We start from the raw sequence: 20,096 nt of genomic DNA on the forward strand, positions 1-20,096 counted from the left end.
GTAAATATGCAATTGTTCCAAAATAAGATTATTTATGTTACTATTCAACCATACCACCACAGTAAGGGGCTGCTTAAGCCAGGCAGCAAGATTCTGCACGGTGGTAGTCTTCCCAGTACCAGTTTCGCCAACAAGAAGAATGGGCTCATTGAACTTTATTGAACATGTAACCCTCTCAAGAACTTCTAATGTGCACCGAATACCAGCAAAAGGCCCCTTCTGGATCAACGCCTACACATTCAAAGCCAAGAGTTAGCAAACAAATGAAAGCTTGATGAAAATGTATTAAATAAAGCAATGTTTGTTTACTGGTTTGTCGCTGCACTGCAATGTAACTCTACCAACTTGCAATTCAGTATGTCGAGCCTGCGTATAAGGGATCGTTAATCATGTGAAAATTGAATAAATAAAACAGTTTTTTAGATTAAAAAAATGAATAAGCACGTGCCTGGATAATGGGCTTGTCCGTGGGTTGCACGGTTTCAGCTCGATGAGTGACGCCTAATATTTTAGCAATTTCTCCTGCTACATAGATCCTTTTGTCCGGGGATGATAAGGAAGCAGCAAAAATGTCAACAGCCTGTATTTTCAAAAACAAAAATGAAAACGAGAGAAAGGTGCTTGAGAAACCAGGAAAACCTTGTGTTATTACATGTTTATTCACTAAAATGATCATTGTGTCAGGAAACTTCTCATGAACCAGAATGACAATAATCAGACAACCTTAACACATGTCATTTCTCCCATGTTCTCCGAACAGTGTATTTTTATATAGGTGCTTTTACAATTACGGCAGTACTATTTTTAAATGACAGTGACACTAAATCATACTTTAAATATGTAATAATATTATTATGCAAAATTATTTTAAACAGCTTCTAAGTGTTGGCCCTAGTACCATGGAATTCAAATTTAATTCCAACAATCATAGTGTCTTTGTAGTGTGTACTTGAGAAGGAGAGCAGTAACAATGGTCCACTTCCCTAAGTGCTATGTTTCAAAAGCAGAATAAACTAATGTTATGAAAGCAGGTTTTAAAATACTTTCATCATAAGTGCGTCATTTTTACTTACCATGGTCTGCAAGATGCAACATTAACCACTAAATCATATCACAATATAATGAGATATTTCTAGAGTTGCAATGTTATAAAAGTATTTTGTATGAAAAAACTACAAGCGCCATTTTAATGTAGCCGATATGTGCGACATTTTATTGTAACCAATTTAACATGCATAGTTCAAAAGGTACTCTATTTGAAGGAAGAGAGAGCCAAAAAGAACCTCATGATAAATTAATTTGCAACCTCTAGATGCAAATCCCAGACCCTCAATGTTGAGATCGACTCCTAATATTCTCTTGCACCATTTGAGCAGGTCCCTACAAAGGAAGATAATGATGCATCCATTATCGTAGATGGAAAAAATAAAATAGGCAATATTCTGCAAGAAGTAATGAAGTATGCACCTTAATGAAAATCTGTGCAGAACACCATCAGATAAACCTCCAGCTAAGTTAAGCCCGCCAAACTGATTAGATAATAGATAGTTGACCTTTTCGAAGGTATCTACATGGCAGACAATGGGTTAATCACACAACTACACAGCAAAAAAGATGATACAAGCATATTTTATCTACCTATGAGTTTGGAGGAGATGGGCTCCAAGCTTGGGTAGCACTCTTTAATTATATTAACCATGTCTCTCCTATTAGGTTCTCCCACCATCACTTTTCTCCACAAAGCACTGAAGGTGAGTCTCCCTGTCAGAAAAGGGAAAAACAAAGGGCATGAATTAGCGCATGCCACTATTTTGCTCCTTACAATAAGAGAAACTGCGAAATTGTGAAAGTGTACAGCTGTTACTGTGGGGTCAAAATTTGATTGGACAGTTCTTGTCATGATTAAATTTGATTGGACAGTTCTTGTCATGATTGTTGCTTATGCAATGCTTGAGACAACTACAGGCACATAAACTTTTTTTTTTTTTGGATTTTTTGTAGTGTGCGGTACAGCAAGATTACACAATCACATACAATTAAAACCAAATGAACAAACCTTCTAGGCCATGAGAAACATCATTCTTTGATGTGGTGATGGTAGCAAATAAACGGAAACTCTCAGCAACTTCCACAGCCTGCATTAGACATGTCATGACTAGTAATAACCTCCAGGTAAGTGACACTCATGTAAATTTATATAAAGCATCTCAGCATTTTCAACATACAGATAGAACCTAAAAGCAAATAAATAATCAACTTTGTGTGTTTATAATTATGTCAAAAATCAAATGGGCAAACGCAAATCTTACTTCTGCATGACCAACTGAAAAGGAGATTGAACCTTCCAATAAAGGTAGTAAGATTGACTGCACATCACTGGGGGCCTTGTCTATGTCTTCAAACACAATCCAAAACCCTTTGACAATGGCCTACTCGCCATAGGATGAAAAGTATTAATGCATATTTAAAAAAGAGTTGCCACAGGATTATACAGAGAACAATACTCCCTCCCATACAGACCTGTGTAAGGGAACCAGGAGCCCACTTGAATTCACCAGGTTTTTCCATGCAAATGTAACTCCCAATTAAGGTCCTACCATCCATTTGCTCATCCATGTGGATAAAAAGTACTGCATGTATAATTAGTAATTAGCACTCAGTACAAAATAAGCATAGCAGATTAACAGTGTTATCAGGAATGACTACAAATATGTATAGAAGACTAACAGTGTTATCAGGGATGACATAAGAGCATCTCCAAGAGAAGCCCAATATAACTCCCTATAATTAAATTTAGGGATTTTGTCTTTAAAAACCCTCTCCAACAGATGCCCTATATGGTTCACAATATTTAGATGTTCCCAATATCCCCCTCCATCCTAGCTGGAAGTAGGCAACCAGCCAGACTCCCAATCCCATATGGGCCCACCTACGTGCTCCCACCCGCCAGCTCCTCCTCCGACTGCTGCTTCGTCGCCCTCCTCCGCGGGAGGCCCAACCCGACCGTCGTCTTCTACACCGTTGCCATCCACGTGCACTCCTCCCACGGCCTCCACCTCGCTACCCTCGCGCTCCTCTCCAACATGGAGTCCGCCTCCTCCCAACCGCACACACCCTCTCCGCCTCCCTCCCCACGTGCAGCGGCATCGCGCTCAGCCGAGCCCTGCATGGCTACGCCTTCAAGCTGGCGCTCTCCGCTGACTCCTATGTCGCCACTGCGCTCCTCGGCATGTACGCGCGGGCAGGGGACGCCGCCGCAGCGCGCACGCTGTTCGACGACATGCAGCCGAGCCCGCACGTCGTGTCTGTCATGGCCATGCTCACCTGCTACGCCAAGATGGGCGCGCTGGACAATGCGCGCGAGCTATTCGACGGGTTGCCCAGGAAGGACTTCATCTGCTGGAACGCCATGATTGACAGGTACACGCAGCACGAGAGGCCTAACGAGGCGCTCGTGTTGTTCCGGCGGATGCTAAGATCAGACGTGGAGCCCGACGAACACCGGTGGGTTGTGGCTTGTGCGCGTGCCAGCGCTGCACTGGAAGATGTCCCCATATAGCGATACAAAAAGAAAGGGAGAGAGGAGAGATATGACAGCTAGGGTCCACCCGTCGGTGACATAAGAGAGGGAAGAGACTCTAGTCTGTTGAAATATAGAGAATAGGGTATTGGGAGTCTGTCAGAGAGGAAGGAGATTTAGGAAGTGAATTTTATTGGGAAGACTTCCTATATGGTGATATTGGGTGTGAGTTTTAGGGAGACTCTTGGAGATGCTCTAAGTGTTTCCCCAAAAAGCACATATAAGGTGTAGTTTACATTGGATAAAAGGAAGATGAATGAATAGTGTTGCGTAGGAGCACAAATGTTGTGAGATTGACCTAGCAACCATTTTTAGGTTTGATTCTCTACCGAACTCAGAAGACTTCCATGTATGACATTTTGACATGAACTCATAGTAAGATCAGAGTTGCCAACCTTTTCTTCTGCTCTGGGACTACTGAAACTGCTGTCATGATCTAATTATCGAATGAACCTATCTATCTTTTTCCATTGACAACTGCAACCCATGAACAAAGAAAACAGAGTTTGTTTTGTACATTCAAAAACTTTAATCTGGTTAAGCATTCTTCTCTGGAGTATGAAGTCCATGCATGAAACAAGCTTCAATTCAGAAACTAGTAAGCAACAGTGTACTTAACTGAACAATTAAAAAGAATAGTACGATATGCAACAGCCCATATTGTGCATACTCCTTTTGTACATCCAAGCATGTGGCTCTATAAGCCTCTAAACCTATCAATTGTACTGAACCCTTAGACTACCATTTAACTTGCACAAATCCTCAACAGAGTTTATAAACATGAATTATAATTACCTCGATTTCCGCCTGTCTGTGCCAACTTCCTGATAAGTGCAGTTTTTCCAGCACCAACAGGACCATAGAGAAGTATGGGCCACTTCTGGCTAACTGCCATCAAAGCTACCTCGTAACTCTTCCTCAAAGTAGCAGTGAGCACAAACGGACTGACAGAGAAAACAATCCAAAATAAGTGTAAGCAACACGAGTACAGTGAAGAAACAAGGAACAGTGGGGAAATGCACACACCATGCATAACTTCCAATGCTATGCTCTCTTCCCGTTACAACCTCCCAATCTGACAAACAATCAGCCAAAGAAGTGAGCCCACCTACACTATTTCTAGAATCGCAACCTTCCTTCTGAAGATATAAAGAGGCTTTCTCTAAGGAAGTGTCCATGCAAAACTCTTTCCATCTAAAAGCATAACAAGTCGTTATCATAAAGTTGTGCTGCTCTGCATACAGAAGAAACAATACCAAAATAAACAGAAAGCAAGAAGGAACCTCAGAAAACATGTGAATGCTTCATCTGCTCCCAGACCAAAACTTTCAATAGCCATATCACTTGCTTTCAAAACCACCATAAGTATTTGTATTGTGCACCATCTTAAGTCCAATCCAACACTATAAAGTGAATTGTCAACTAAAATACAATCAGCAGTACTATACACAAGGTCTAAAAAGCAAGACCAGTCCCATTGTTCACAAAATACTCTGGGTTCCAATCCTAGAAACCGATATGATACTTGTGTGGCAGCAAGCAACAAACGTAGTTCCTGAAAGCAAACGATACCACAATGATAACATAACAAATTTAATATATTAGAGATGGTTGCTAAAAGGTGCAAGTCAAAATATTATAGCCAAATGATGACCAGGAGGGGGGGATCATGAGGTGGATTTTATTTCAACCATGTATACCTTGGAAGGAATTTGCGAACGAAAACCTTCGCATAGAAGCCTTTGGAATGGTGGTGGGGAAAACTTGAAGTAGCTCAGTACAAATCTGCCACAAATAATAGTGGTAAGGTAATAGATTGTCTGCGTTTGCGTGCCAAGATTGCACAAAGACTCATCGACTTAAAAGTAAAGGGTAAATTTGGTTATAAGTGGGAAGTTACAATCCAACATAAAATCTATCTAAAACTCTAAACCAAATGTGTGCTGTGATTCATGAGTATCATGGGCACATGTGTATTTCCTGAGAACTAAACCCAGAGCATAAAGCTTTTGGTATAAATGATCTTATTACTGATCCTGAGGATGGTATCAAATCTTGCAACAATTGGCATACTGCAATTTATGACGTGCAGGTTCCAAGCATATAGCCAAGGTCAGCAGAGAATGAAGTTCTAACTGAAAACTACAGCATATATGAAAACTGCAGCATCTCAATCAAACTCTACTGTGTGTTCAGATTCCTTGCCCGCCCTAAAGATTACCTGACTGAAACAATAATCCTATTGAAGAAAACTGTTCTTGGCAATGCTTTATGTTTGGATTCCACAGAACGCAAGATTTGCAGGCTTAAGAGAGCCAATTTTTCCTAGCAAGCAAGATTTCCCCCCTTTTTTTGAGGGAATACAGTAAGGGAAGCCCCTACTGTGGTAATTATATTAAAAAAGGGTATAGTGTAGTAAGAACCGCACAATACAAGAGAAAGAGAACACAAACTGTACACTTCTAGGAGAGAACTAAGGTCGACCGACAAGAACTATACAAAGCAAGATTTCCCTTCACAATGCAAGCTTGCTAGACAATACAAAGGTTTATGCACTAAGATATTAAACACCAGGCAGAGAGACTATTCTTTTCCCCAATATGTGCAAGTGATACAATTGTCAAGACACACCTAAACTTTAAAACAGGCTGCATGTCCCTTCACTTTTTGACAGTTGCCTTTCGAGGGGTTACGGATCATCTCAGCACATGGGCATGGCCTTCCACTTGCTTCCTCACTGCAATTGTGTGATGTCTAGTGTTTTGGCACCTGTAACTTTTAGTACTACTTTAGAACTAACTAAATACACTTTAAGTTATGAACGCGGCTTGTTGTTGTGTTGGCCAATTGGCCATAGAACCCTCTTGTGGCATTTGCTGAAAGAAACTCCAAAAACATGCCTCGGCTCCAACACACTCAAATGACATGGTTGTTTTATATAGACACCACACCCAATAATTTCCAATGAAAAAAACTTTATAAAATCATTTTTTTTTCCTAAACTGAGGTTGAGAGGCTTGGATGCTCAGAACGGGGTGTCCACTGCTCAACACATGCTGATGCGGGAGCACACACAGCGGTGCCCAAGAGCTGCCGCCAGCCCCGCAGCGCAATGGGAACTTTTGACATCGAGCCGGGCGCAGTGTGCGACGAGGCCAGGTATCTCATTGGCACCTATAAGCGCAACTACGTTGTTTTCATCACCGGCTATGGCTGCAGTATCTACAACGACAGCCACGAGTACCTCAGCAAGGCCTAAACCAGTTAACCCACCACATGCCTAAGCCAGTGTTCAAGGGAATCCTTGTTTGCATAGGGTGTTGCCTATCATATGCTCAATGAAATGCATCCCCGGGACTCAGCAACAGTTCCAACATAAGAGCAAAGCAGACAATTTGCCAACATTCTCCCTCTCAGCCGAATATATTATTTTTTAACAGGTGATGTGTCCTACAGTAAACAACCACAACAATGGAGGGTCGTAGAGCCAAATTGTGCCCTTAGAGTATCTTTCAGCAAATACCACGAAATTACAGCACCTTAGAGCCAAATTTGCATGTTGTGTTTGTATATGTTCACAAAGACTCTTTTTTTATGTAATGTTCACAACGACTATACGATCACACAAGTCACGATATGAACTTGGAAACAGAACAGACTCGTAATAAAAAAGAATGGTCAGTTTTCCTACAATGTCAAGAATACAGCAAATCAATTCAAATTGGCTACAGGGCTTTGGACCTTTCAACTTTTTCATCTAGTAGCATGTGACATTCAGTGTTTACTAACTGATACCAATAGACGATCGGTGCTTAGTTCCTAACAGAAAACGAGTTACTGTAGTCAATTAAGCACCAAACTAAAAGGCGGGTCTAATTTTGCGCCGAAGTACAAACTAAGAAAAATGTTGATTGTACAGGTCGAGATTTTTTTACTGTCGACTTGTCGAGTCGTGAGTACGAAAAGCAGAACAGTGGCGAGCAGAAGGTCATCACTTTACCTGAGCAAGTAGGGGGCTAGGTCGAGGGCGCGCGCGAACGCGAGGCACGCGAGCTCGTGCAGCCGCAGGCCTCTGCCCCTGGAGAGGTAGAATTCGACGACGTGGATGTCCCCCTCCCCAGCCTCCTCCTCCCGGCGTGCAGCGTCATCCGCATGGAGGGCGTGCTCGGCAGAGCGGAGCAGCGCGACGGCGCGGCCGACGAGCGAGCGCGCAAGCGGGAGGAAGCAGCCGAGCACGGGGACGGTGTAGCGCGTGTGGAGCAGCGGCTCGGCGAGCGCGGCGGCGACGTCGTCGCGGGTAGGGGGCGCGGCGACGGGCGCCGAGGCGAGCGCCAGGAGGCGCGGGTCGGCGCGGAGCGCGGGGCACCGGGCAAGCAGCCGCGCGAGGGCCGCGGCCACGGAGAAGCTGCCGTCGAGCGACATGGGGCGCGGGTCGGCAGCGGAGGGGAAAGACAGATGGGGTTTTCGGGTTCGCGTGTATATATGGGGAGGTGGCGGGTTAGGGCTTTAGGGCGGGGGTTAAGGCGGTGCCGAGTTGGGGAGGGAAGGGGACCTGGTGCGACATGACTTGCCGGCTGGCGTAATCGGGTGCTTGTTCGTTCTCGTGCGGCTGGCTCAACGGCTGATCTTTTCGTTGGGCCGACAAGGTCGATCGAATCAAATTCTTGCACGGCTAAAATTAAATGCGTGTTACCATTTTTCTTGGATGCAAATTTTAATTTTGGTCAATTTTATTAAGCATGTAATTTTGAATGCGTGGTTGTTGTATTATTTCTTATAAAGTAGTGATGAATTGGAAATATCAGATATTGTATTAACCAATCATGAACTTGTATATTAACTAAATAAACTCACTTCGTTAACAGATATTGTATTAATCACCCATAACTCATAAGGTCTAAACCAACTAGAACTCATACGATAGTTTAATATAACTCGCTTCGTTAGCCTTAATGTAAAAACTAGATCGGTCATTAACAACATATGACTAGGTCAAAAAGAAAAGAAAAGATTGTAAGAAAACAACACATGATTAATAGTAAAAAATCTTTGGCTATCTGCATTACTCCACCACACGTCCACGCTTGAATAAGTTCTTAGTTTTCATAGAAAATCCATAACTATGATCAACTTATACTCTATAGTTAAAACCAAAATACATCACGTGGATGTTAGAATTATCCACGTATCTTGGTGTCAACGATTCGGAGATAGGTCCTTCCCTTCTATAGAAGTACACACCCATGTGTTTGTATAGTTATGTATAACTTGAACATTGCAAAAAGAAATCAAAGTATGAATCTTACATTCTTCTACCTCCACAGCCCCTTTATGCGGAAATTACACATTAAAAACGGACCTAGCCATCCACCTCTAAGGAACCAACAAAAAAGACAAACCAAAAGGCTAGAAGGAAAATTGCTTGACATAAAGAAAACTCCAAACAAATTACCCCTCTCTCTAAATGTACAAGAATTAGCCTATGGTATATTTGGTTTCACATTATTGTCCCAATCCCCTCTTTTTTTTAGAAGCTACAATCCACTGCTTTATGTCTGTTGGGGGAATGGTACCGCTAATCCCTTATTCTTCTGATCAACTTCAGCCTAAGTAGTCAACCCCAAATTTAATATTGAGATAAAGAAAAAGAGAACCAAAGGCTAGGGCTGGAGGTTGGCAACCGAAGGCTAAGGGCTGGAGGTTGACCACTGGCTATGTAAGGCCACGAGCTAGAGGCGAACGAACGGAGGTTAGGAATAAGATGGCTAGATTAGAGGCTAGCGGCCAAAGGTGGCATGTCGAAGACCATTAACGAAGGTAGGTGATCAAAGGTCTTCCACAGAAAGCGGACTGGCCGAAGGTCAACAACCGAAGAGTAGTGACTGACACACGACCAAGTCGAAAACAGGGTAAAGCCATCACTAAGGGAGGGCACGACGTGTGTCAAGAAAGGTACATATCATGCCAGTTTGTACCGTGACAGAGAGGGTTGGGGCACGCCTCCAGAGAAAGACATGTGAGATAGAAAGTCACACATGTCAGGGATAGAAAGAGGTGTGTGCCGCAACCACATGCAAAACACGACATAAAGAGGGATGGTATAAATACCCCTTCAAAAGATGGAAAGAGGGAGAGGATATTCGATCCCCATAAACATTAGTTGGAAATTTCGATCTCCAACATTGGCGTCGTTCGTGAGGACCGAAGGTAGCCAGTCATGCCACCTCAGACAAGATCTAGGGGAAACACTGGGGAAGCCCAAAGATGACCTTTCGGGCTAGGGCAGATGCTCACGCACAAGGGGGATGAAGGGGATCCCCCGATTTTGACCCTCTAGGGGGCTAGGTCCCCAGACTCTCAAAGAATACGGAGTAGGAGACTTCGAAGAGTCGAGACGCTAGGGATATAGGAGTCAAAGTCGAAGTGCCTTCGCATCCGGGAGAAGAGACCACCCGACATATGCAGCAAATCATGGAGAAACTTTGGTCACTACGGCAATCGATGGCCTCACGCCAGGGAGTTTCGGGGAAGCGCTGAGGGACGAAAGAATCTTTGGACAGGGATCTGGCGAGCCCAACTGGATTCGAGCAATCGATGCCTCCTCCCTGTTGTCCCTAAGTTTACAAGCGCGGTTGTGGCCGTCGGGTTTCAAGATGCCCCACTTCCACTTATACAGAGGCAAGATGGGCCCCAGGGAATTCATCTTGAGTTTCGAGGCTGGTATAGAGTCCGCCAGAGGAGACGACTCAACAATGGCCAAGGCTTTTGTGTTGGCGATAAAGGAGATAGCCCTTTCTTTGTACACTTCGTTACTGGTCGAGAAGATTTACTCTTGGGAACAACTTCGTGAGGCACTCTTCTCGCACTTCTAGGGGAATTATGCAACTCCGGTCACAGTAGGGGATTTGTTTACTGTTAGGCAAGGAAGTAATGAGAGCCTCAAAGAATACATGTGTCACTTTGTACGAGTAAAGTGCCAAGCGAAAGGCCTTAGTGACAACACAGTCATTGACACAGCATGTCAAGGCCTCTGCTTGGGGACATTGGCTACTCATTTGGCCCAGTAGCCAATCAAGATAGTTGATGAATTGTTTACTAAGATGGAAGAATACTCGATGACAGAAGAGGATGAATCCCAAAGGCACACGAAAGCCCGAGCTCCTGGTCCTAGGTCCTTCGAACCCTGGGACGATAAACCGAGGGAAGAAAGGCCTCACAGGGTCAGAAGTGGAGGTGAACGCTATGAAGAAATTGGTTCGCGGCTAAGGGAACGACATCGCTCCCCGGGAAGACAATGGTTGCATCGTCTTCCTCAGCTGAAGGGACAAAGGAGAAATGTATCCAACATTGGAGGAAGAGAGAGGGGGCAGCCAAGAGAAAGGGGAGGAGCAAGGGACCAGGGTCATGGAGGTCCTAGTCAAGCAATGTATTGTGCAGTATATGGTGAAGATGCAGGACACATCACGAAGATGTGTCCCCATGTGGTTGCATTGAAAGAGGGATTGCGAAGGCAAATGGTCGGGCCATCCAGCTCGGGTCACGTAGCTAAAATTCCAACTATATATCATGCAGAGCATCTAGTCACTGCTAGGGACCCCCACTCACCGGGGAGTTTTAACACACAACTAGTGAATTCTCACCAAGGATACTACCCATCGCAATGGATCGAGAGATATCCTCGAAGTTCCCCCTCCGTAGAGCTACCCCTGAATGTGCATCTAGCCACTAAGTGTGGTTTTGGTAATTAATAACAATACCTATGGACTAACAACTATGTTAAGAATTGCTAGTATGTTATTTTATAGGTGGTGCATGGAGAATTGAGCATATATTCATTGAGAAATGCATCAAGATGAATGAGCTCTAGGTAATACTCAGGTAAGTAGTGACAATACATATGGACTAACAATTATATTGAGAATAGTTAGTAGGTTGTTCCATAGGAGATGCATAAGTGATAAAACATGGTTTCGTTGAGGAATGTCATGAGATCAAAAGATATGCATCGAGGTCATTGAGCTCTAAATGATGCTCATGTGAGGAAGAAGAAGTTAGAGAGTAAAAGACATCGGAGTTTGAGGATGATCTCAAGAATATGGACAATAAGCGTGAAGACTAAAGTTACTTGTGAAATCAAGTTACTAAAGGTATGGAATTTTCAATTGAATATGGACTAACTCATATGATATGTGTTTGAGAGTAAGTTGGGGTTAGGTTCCATATGAAAGCAAATATTAAATTGAGATATTTAATGTGCCGAGTTATAAGAGCAAGATCAAGATAAATTTAATGGATAACTTATGTGCTTGATACTTGCGGTTCATATTTCAGTGGTGGACTGGATGAACATGATGTAAAAAAAAAAGTCTTCCATACTTCGTGCATGGGAAGCAATCAAGTGAACTTTATCAAGCTTCCAAAAGATCAAGAGAGGATCGAGATGGGAAGCGAAGATGAACATCCTCATCAAGCTCAAGTGAATAGTTGATGATAAGCCTAGAAAAAGAACCAGAACTCGGATGATGTGTTCGTCAAATCCAACGGGATGACTAGCTCAAGGCAAAAGTATAAAATGTAGGGCATTTTGTTTTACTGTCAATAGTGATTAGAGAAGAGAAATTACTGAATTAATAGGATAAATACCGTACTATTAAGAGTGGTCAAGATGATTGCTTGAATTTTTTTTTACCATGTGTTAATAAGCTTAATCTTGCATTTGTATACTCTCTTTCGTAGGATGCTATATTTTGCAAATAGTTTTTGCAAATAGCTCAAGTTCATGTTCCTACTTTGTGTGGTGTGTCACTAAGTTTGCAAAGGTGTTTTGCAAGTTATACAGTGAATGCTTTAATCCTTGGTCGCATGGAACCTTTAGTTTGCAAATTTGTTTTGCAAAAGATTAAGGTTCATGCAGTTTTTATTGTAATAGATATTTAGACTATGCTTTGGATTTGATCCAATGTGTTTAAGATTAATCAATTAGTTGGGATGTGTAGCCCTCTGAATAAGATTTCCGTAGAGTCCAAGATCACCTAAATCGGACATCGGGTTCAAAAGCTATCACCGTTTCTCTTAGCGATAGGTGTGCTGATCAGGGAGTGGTAGTCTAACCGCTGGAGCTTACAGAGAACTTTCTTCTCTCTGCCTCGGGTGGCGATCTGACTGTTAAGATGCCCGATCTAACCGTCAAAGGCATGAAAAAGCTGTAACGACTAGTTTCAGAACCGTTGGTTCGGTGGTGGTCTGACCGTTAGATGCGCAAAGAAGTCATACTTGAGGCAACGATTACATTTTGGGTTGTGGCCTATATATACTACTTGTCCTGTGACTTGGAGGTACTCTCCTGCCCTCATTGAGTATTCTTGAGCTAAGTAAAGTCCTCCATGTTGCACATAGAGAGAGTTGTGAGTCAAGAATCAAGTGCATTTGCATTAGAGATTGAGCTTTAGCACTTAATAAGAGTCAAGTTGGTCTTGGATTGTTACTATTGGTGTTTGCCAACACATAGATGGCACGGTGACATTGTGATCCGATGATTTTCTCAAAGAAGCTTATGAGAAGGCCCGGTGTGATTGTGAGAGGCTTTATGCACAAGTCTTACCGGAGAGGTAAGTGAAAGTCTAGTGAAATCGAGGTAGTGAGTGGTTTATTGGATTAATCTGGCTCAAGATCAAGTTACTCGTGGTGAGCCTCTTCTCGTGGTGATAATTGCATACTTGATAGAGGAGCGGTTAAAGGCTTGAACCCACCTCGACGTGAATTAGGGGAGATCGAAAAGTCTCCAAGACCACGATAAAAAATTCAGTGTCTCCTTTGTGGTTTATCTACTTAAGTTTATTTACATTGGGCAATTTATATTACTAGAATTATAATTGCTTACATGTCACCCTAGGTTGCAAACCTTGACATAAATATAGAATTGATCACTTTGTTGAGACATAGATTTTGGGATTTTATATGTGTTGTAACCGATCTTTTTAATTCCACATCTTTATCGGTTAAATTGGTAGATAGTTTTAGAATTGCCTATTCACCCCCTATAGTCGGTCTCTTTGATCCTACAACTCCCTCCTCCCTTGCGAAGGACAACCGATTAGTGCATAGCATTGGAGGAAGAAACATAATCCTGATCATCTCAGGTGGACCAGGCCTAGATTTTTCAATCAAAAAGACAACAAAGAGAGTCAACCATGTGGGGTTGTCTCCCTCGTTTACACAATCAAGGTGGTCCCATATCCAAATCATATTCAGTCCGGATGACATGGGGCTCATGGATTTGCCGCACACAAATGCTTCAGTGGTGTTGGCCAACATCTCCGGGTCCAAAGTTCATCGGGTGTTAATCGACAGAGGGAATTCGACAAACCTGCTATTTCCAGAAGCTTTCGACCAAATGAGAATCCCTCAAAGTCGTCTTCGCCCAACCGAAACCCCGCTACTCGGTTTCGATGGACGACCAATGGAAGCTTTGGGTCGGGTTACTCTCCTAGTCACTTTTGAAGATAGGTTGAAAGTCAAGACAAAGGAAATAAACTTCGACGTTGTCGACGTACTCTACCAATACAATGCCATATTCGGATAGGGAGTATTGTCGGCCTTCAGGGCCGTCGTCCACTACAAATACCTTGGTATGAATATGCCATGTCACGATGGGGTCCTAACCGTCTGGGGGATCAAGTAGCTTCACGAGGGATTGAGCTAGGACTAATCCTGGGACAATGAAAGGTGCATGCGCTCTTTGGATTGGAACAGGAAAAATAGGAGATTTCCATGTTCCAAGACCAAGTCTCGAAGAAGGGATAAAACAGGTGCCACTGAACGCGGAGAATCCTAATAGGTGCATACACATCAGTGCGGAACTTCTACCGCAGGCCAAAGAGGATCTCATGAGGATATTGCGAAGTAACAAATATGTCTTTGCTTGGTCACCCTAAGATTTACCTGGGGTAAGTCGGAAGCTCATCGAGCACAAGCTTAGTGTGTTACCAGCAGCAAAGCCTAAGAAATAGAAGAGCCAAAAAATGTGACTTGATTGGCAACAAGCCACTAAGGAGGAGGTAAACAAGCTAATACATGTGAAGGTAATCAGAGAAGTGATCCACACTGAATGGCTGGCGAATCTAGTTCTAGTGAAAAAGAACAATGGAAAATGGCGGATATGTGTAGACTTTACATAATTGAACAAAACATGTCCCAAGGATGATCTCTCATTACCCCAGATAGACCAGTTGTTCGATACCACTGCCGGCTCGGAGATGATGATCTTTCTTGATGCATACTTGGGCTATCACCAAGTCCTGATGGCCGCTCTGCTCTGGACACGAGAGGGAGAGGCAGGTGGAGGTAGGAGATAATGCTACAAAGAGAAAGGAGAAATGGAGACTGAGGTGGGCTTTGGTATCGAATTCAACCCAATGGAGAGAGCAAAAGCATGTTGCGCCTCAGCCCAGGTGGAAAGGGAAACAGGCTAAAAAAACTAAGATCGGCCCGAAATGGGTTTCAATAATGTGCACATTATGATTGGGACCGTACATTTTATCACCACTCATTTCTAATGCTGCTATTACATATAAAATAAACAAACACCATAATATCACAAGGGCAAAATAGTCAATTGTACCACTATTCTCCCTTCTAAGAAACTGAATCCAGACAACTAGCCAAACTGCTTTCAGCTAGCTAAATATTTTCAGAGAGAATCTGAAACTGAAACCTTTCTGAGAGAATCTGGATCCCTACCAAACGTATCCTTACACACGACAGATGACCTTGGTCTTAGCGAAGGACGATGACGATGACGTGGGGGAGGCCGAGGACCCGTGGCAACATGCTTGGAGACCGTGACGTCCAACTCCAACACTGTCGCGCGGTGGCAGATCCCCTGCTCATATGCTTCCCACTCTATCCCGACGATGTTCACCTTTGGGTGCGCTTTGTCCAGTGGACGGCGGGCACAAAGCTTTCTCGACACGGGGCGAAGGGACATTGGACTTCAGTTGACAACTGAGATTTTTTTTATTCTTTAATATTTACAAAAATACATGCTCATTTAAAAATATTGCATATCTAGGCTACCAATGGGCGACATATTAAAAAAATATAAAAAATATTGTGTTTTATTGCTCTCAAAATTCAAAACACTATTAAAATAGCCATGAAAAATTTTAAAAATATATATTACAGCGGATGCTATAATCTATTTCTCCAAAAAAAAAATCAACTCAAACAAGCCAGACTATGTACAATAAAATTCTTTTTTATTTTTCATTGTCCAAAACATATTTTTCTCTTAATTCTTTAGAGCTAATCATATTATCCTCTACAACATATTTATTTCCAGGATTTTTTATGACTATTTCAATGTTATTTTAAATTTTGAGAGGAATAAAACACATTATTTTTTATTCTTTATTTATTTTTTAAAAGGTAACGCCCATCCGTAGGGCGACACCTTGCCTCTACCAATGAACGATGGTAGTCTAGATGTGTAATATTTTGAAATAGACATGTATTTTTGCAAATATTGAAAAATAAAAATATAAAATATTCGACAATCGGGTGCTAGGGAATAGGCCTCGGGCCCATATATGATGACCCAACCAAACGATAAGGAGATGTCACTATGCTCCTCTCTGCCCCAACTAGAGATGACAAATAGGTCACTCGGGCCAGTCCGGTTACTGTAACGGGCCGTGCCGTGTCGACCCGCTTGTCATGCCATCGGTCCACGGTACGACCCATCTTTCATCGTGCCGTGCCGGGACGACCCGAGCACGATTTTGGCACAGCGGCATGGTCGGCATGGTGGCAGCTCGGCGGCTCGGTGACACGACAACACGCTGGAGGCACGCTCGGTCCGGTAGCACTCCGAAAATAGAAAAAATAAAAAATAATACCTACAAAATTCCAAAAAAATCAAAAAATGAAAATAAATAAAGAAAGCTTTATTGATTGGTTGTCTCGGTAAAAAACTTTCTAATAGAAGGAAAAAAGAGTACAACCTATGACTATGCTCCGAAAATTACATGATTTCATTAAAAACACCAGAATTTTGCTTGCAATATTTCATATGCTTCCTCAAGTGTCCTGTTCTATTTGGAGATCTGGCACCTAATTAATGGCTGCATATATTACACTTAGCAAGTCTTACATGTTCTCCGTTAATTTCTCTAAAGACCTTTTTAAAATGTTGGCACACCTACGACCATGCATGCGAGTTCTCGGCATCTTGATCCATGAATGGAAATATAGAATTTGATTTCTTGAAGTGGGCTAGTGGCTACTGGCTAGCAAGTAGAAAAAAAGAGAAGGGTGGCTAATGGGATCAAAGTGAGTTTGAGATGGTATTTATAGGCAAAGACGAGAGGTGGTTGGCGGATCATTTTCGAAAAAATAAAGAAAAATAATTAATAAAATAAAAAACCTTAGAAATAATAGGGACACATAATTAATTTTAAAAATGAGTTTTATTGATAGGTTGCCACGTTAAAACCTTTCTAGCAAAGAAAAAAAAGTACAACCTAGCTTAAAAAATTAAAAATTATACGTTCTTATCAACATCTAGATACAAATTTTAGAATGAATCTTCAAGCTCAGTGTTATCTGCAGTGTGTTGCATTCGTGTTTCAGCTTATTCTCAATCTTTTACTATGGTGAGTATTTCAACCATCTCACTTAACAGATTTGTTCTTCTCTCTTCGATTATCCTTTCAGTAAGATTGAAAGAAGAAACTATAGATACGGGAACCGTTAATAAATCTCGTGCTAATAGTGAAAGCAATGAATAATTCGTCTTGTGCTCATGCCACCATTGCAGTATGATGAAGTTTTTTTGTTCATGGCTAATAACATCGCTGTCGATGAAGGTAGTTAGCTCCCCTCCGGATGTTAGAATTCCGCCACTCATAGACAATCATGACGAAGAGTATGAACTTCTTGATGAAGAATCTGCACCAAATATTTTTTCCCCACGTTGTCGTCTTCTTACTTATTGTGGATGCTAGTGGAGGTTGTTGCAGGTGAACTCCACCATACTTTGTTTTTATATTTACTATAAACTTCGAATAACTTAGAACGAATATTAATATAATAATTAGAATAATCGTGGCCAAGAGTATCAACTAGAATCGCGAGAACTCCACAGAAAGCTGGAATTTTAGCTCTATGATCTAAAATAAAGGCAAATGCATACAACAAGAGAATTTTTTTCCAATACTTTAAGAATTTAGGTTTCATAGGAACTGCACAATCTCTTAGAAGATTATCATTTTCATAGTTGTTTAAATGAGTAGCAATTTTAACAATATTATGCACTACTAAACAAGATATTGGATAATAAACTCTTGATAAACTCACAGTTGAATCATAAAAAAATTCAAAAAATTATAGTATCCTTTCAGCAACATATCAATGTGCTCATGTGAGTAAAGTTTCACCCCATGCTGATGATAATGTGTATGAATAAAGACACAAAATGTGCTCTTATATAATATAATATTTTTGAGCATAAAGAAAACAGAGTTCCATCTTACCAGCATGTCCACAACAAACTTACGTGGACGCACGCCCATTGCAATATAGTACTGTTTATATGCTGCAATCCGTTGGTTAGAAGAGTTCACAAAAGATATTAAAGTACGAAAATCGTATAGGTATTGCGACAACCTCTTCAAACCGGATTTTACCATAAGATTGATAATATGACAAGCACAATATTGATGTAACAAGAAAGATTCAGCATAGGTACTAAACAATGGAGTAAGAATATCCATTGCTCTAAAATTTGCACGGTATTATCTAAAGTGATAGAAAATATTTTATTCGTGAGACCAAAGTTTTCAACTACTTGAGATATTTTTCAACAATATTTTCACCGGTATGCGTGTTATCAATCAATCGAAAACCTATTATTCTCTTTTCTAATTCCCAATCATTATTAATAAAATGAACAACCACACTAAGATAATCCTCTCTAGCCCTACCTGTCCATATGTCCGAGGTCAAAGCAACAGAAAATGTATATGTTTGCAATATTTCTTTAAGCTTGCTACGACACGGATTGTAGTATTTTATCATATCTCTACTAGTTGTATGTCTAGAAATATATGTGAACCTAGGATTACAAGCTTGCTTAATGTAATCTTCAAATGCAGCAGACTTACCGATGTTGAGTGGTAGATCCGCTCTTGCAATGAAGCGGCATAGCTCTTTTCGAGTATTAGCGGAGTCATACTCCCAATGATGAACAAAGCCGTCAGGGTTGTACTGCAACACCATCTGCTTCATGGCTGCTCCACTCTATCGCTTGCAACTTGTGGCGTGCCTCTTCAAGTGCCCCGTTCCACCTGAGGGCTTTGCAGATAATTCATATTTACAAATATAACACCTAGCATACTTGACACTTACCTCATCTTCCTCTTTGTAGAATCTTTCAAAGTCTTACCAAATTTCGAAAGTATCAGCTCTTGATCTTTTAGAGCCGGTGCTTGCTAATGTGTGCGCACTTGTAGAGCCTGACGATGGAGGTGTTGCTGCATGTGAACCAACTGGAGGTTCACCTTCGGGTCCTTCACCTGCAATAATGATATCAAAGGGACCGTAGTACCCTGTGAGTCCTTGAAGAAAAAAATCATGATTGATGGACATATTATCATTATCATCAGCGTCCATGATTAATGTCGAATGGTACTACAAAATTCAAATATTCGGGTTAGAAATAATCAAATAATAAAACAAGATAGAACAACTATGTAAAAATTCACCAAGATTTCTTTTTGAATTTTCTCGGATTTTTTGCAATAATTCAAACTAATTTTGCCAAATTATCGCAAATTCTATAGAACTTTAAGACAAGAATGAGAGTAGAAAACAAGATAGCAAATGTTGTTACTGGTGTGGAATGGAAGGACATGGTGGTTCTCTATTTATAGATGAAAAATGATGATTTTTGTAATATTTTTGAATTTTTTGAGCCCAAATGATAATAAAATGGCTAGAAAATTCAAAAATAACAGGTTAACGGGTTAAACGCGCTGGACACAACCCGTTTAACCCATTAACCCAGGCGTGCCCTCTCGTGCCGCATGTGCCTAGCCAGACCGGCACCACGTACAACGGCTCCCGACCGGCTCGAACCGGCAGTGTCGTGTCGTACTTGGACAAACCGGTCGTGTCTAGCCGGATCGAGGCGTACCGTGCCTAGCCGAATCGAGTCGTGCCTAACCGTGTCGTGTCCGTACCAACTTGAACTGGACCATGCCCATACCGACCTATCTCAAACAGATCATACCTCATACTCAATCTAGATACGACTGATGACCTCGTACCGTACCTACCAATCCAACTCGCTCGAGCCGGACCGTGCATACCGTGCCAGGCCACGGGCCGACCCAATAAACACGTCCCTTGAGACGTCTTTAGCCCCAACCACCTCACCACCTCTTCTCTCGATTCCCGGAATCCGTGCTGCGACGAGGTCCGTGACACGACGCGGCGACACCGAGCGGCGAGAGCAAGC

The 20,096-nt window shown here is 42.0% G+C and overlaps 1 protein-coding gene across 1 annotated transcript in view; it reads right to left on the reverse strand.

Annotated features, from left to right (window-relative positions):
* LOC133903013 (midasin-like) overlaps positions 1-8,002 on the reverse strand; it is a 39,638-nt gene extending 31,636 nt beyond the window's left edge. Inside the window, exons 1-14 of the mRNA XM_062344346.1 lie at positions 7,581-8,002; positions 5,281-5,365; positions 4,864-5,135; positions 4,607-4,774; positions 4,376-4,524; positions 2,521-2,630; positions 2,310-2,429; positions 2,057-2,135; positions 1,639-1,761; positions 1,468-1,567; positions 1,284-1,380; positions 449-580; positions 310-366; positions 55-231 (exon numbers count right to left, since the gene is read on the reverse strand). Of these exons, the coding sequence (XP_062200330.1) occupies positions 55-231; positions 310-366; positions 449-580; positions 1,284-1,380; positions 1,468-1,567; positions 1,639-1,761; positions 2,057-2,135; positions 2,310-2,429; positions 2,521-2,630; positions 4,376-4,524; positions 4,607-4,774; positions 4,864-5,135; positions 5,281-5,365; positions 7,581-8,002 (2,091 nt within the window). The remainder of the gene's footprint in view (positions 1-54; positions 232-309; positions 367-448; positions 581-1,283; positions 1,381-1,467; positions 1,568-1,638; positions 1,762-2,056; positions 2,136-2,309; positions 2,430-2,520; positions 2,631-4,375; positions 4,525-4,606; positions 4,775-4,863; positions 5,136-5,280; positions 5,366-7,580) is intronic.
* Positions 8,003-20,096: the final 12,094 nt, after the last annotated feature.

The sequence above is a fragment of the Phragmites australis genome, chromosome 21 (genome assembly GCF_958298935.1).
Source record: "Phragmites australis chromosome 21, lpPhrAust1.1, whole genome shotgun sequence".
Lineage (NCBI taxonomy): Eukaryota > Viridiplantae > Streptophyta > Magnoliopsida > Poales > Poaceae > Phragmites > Phragmites australis.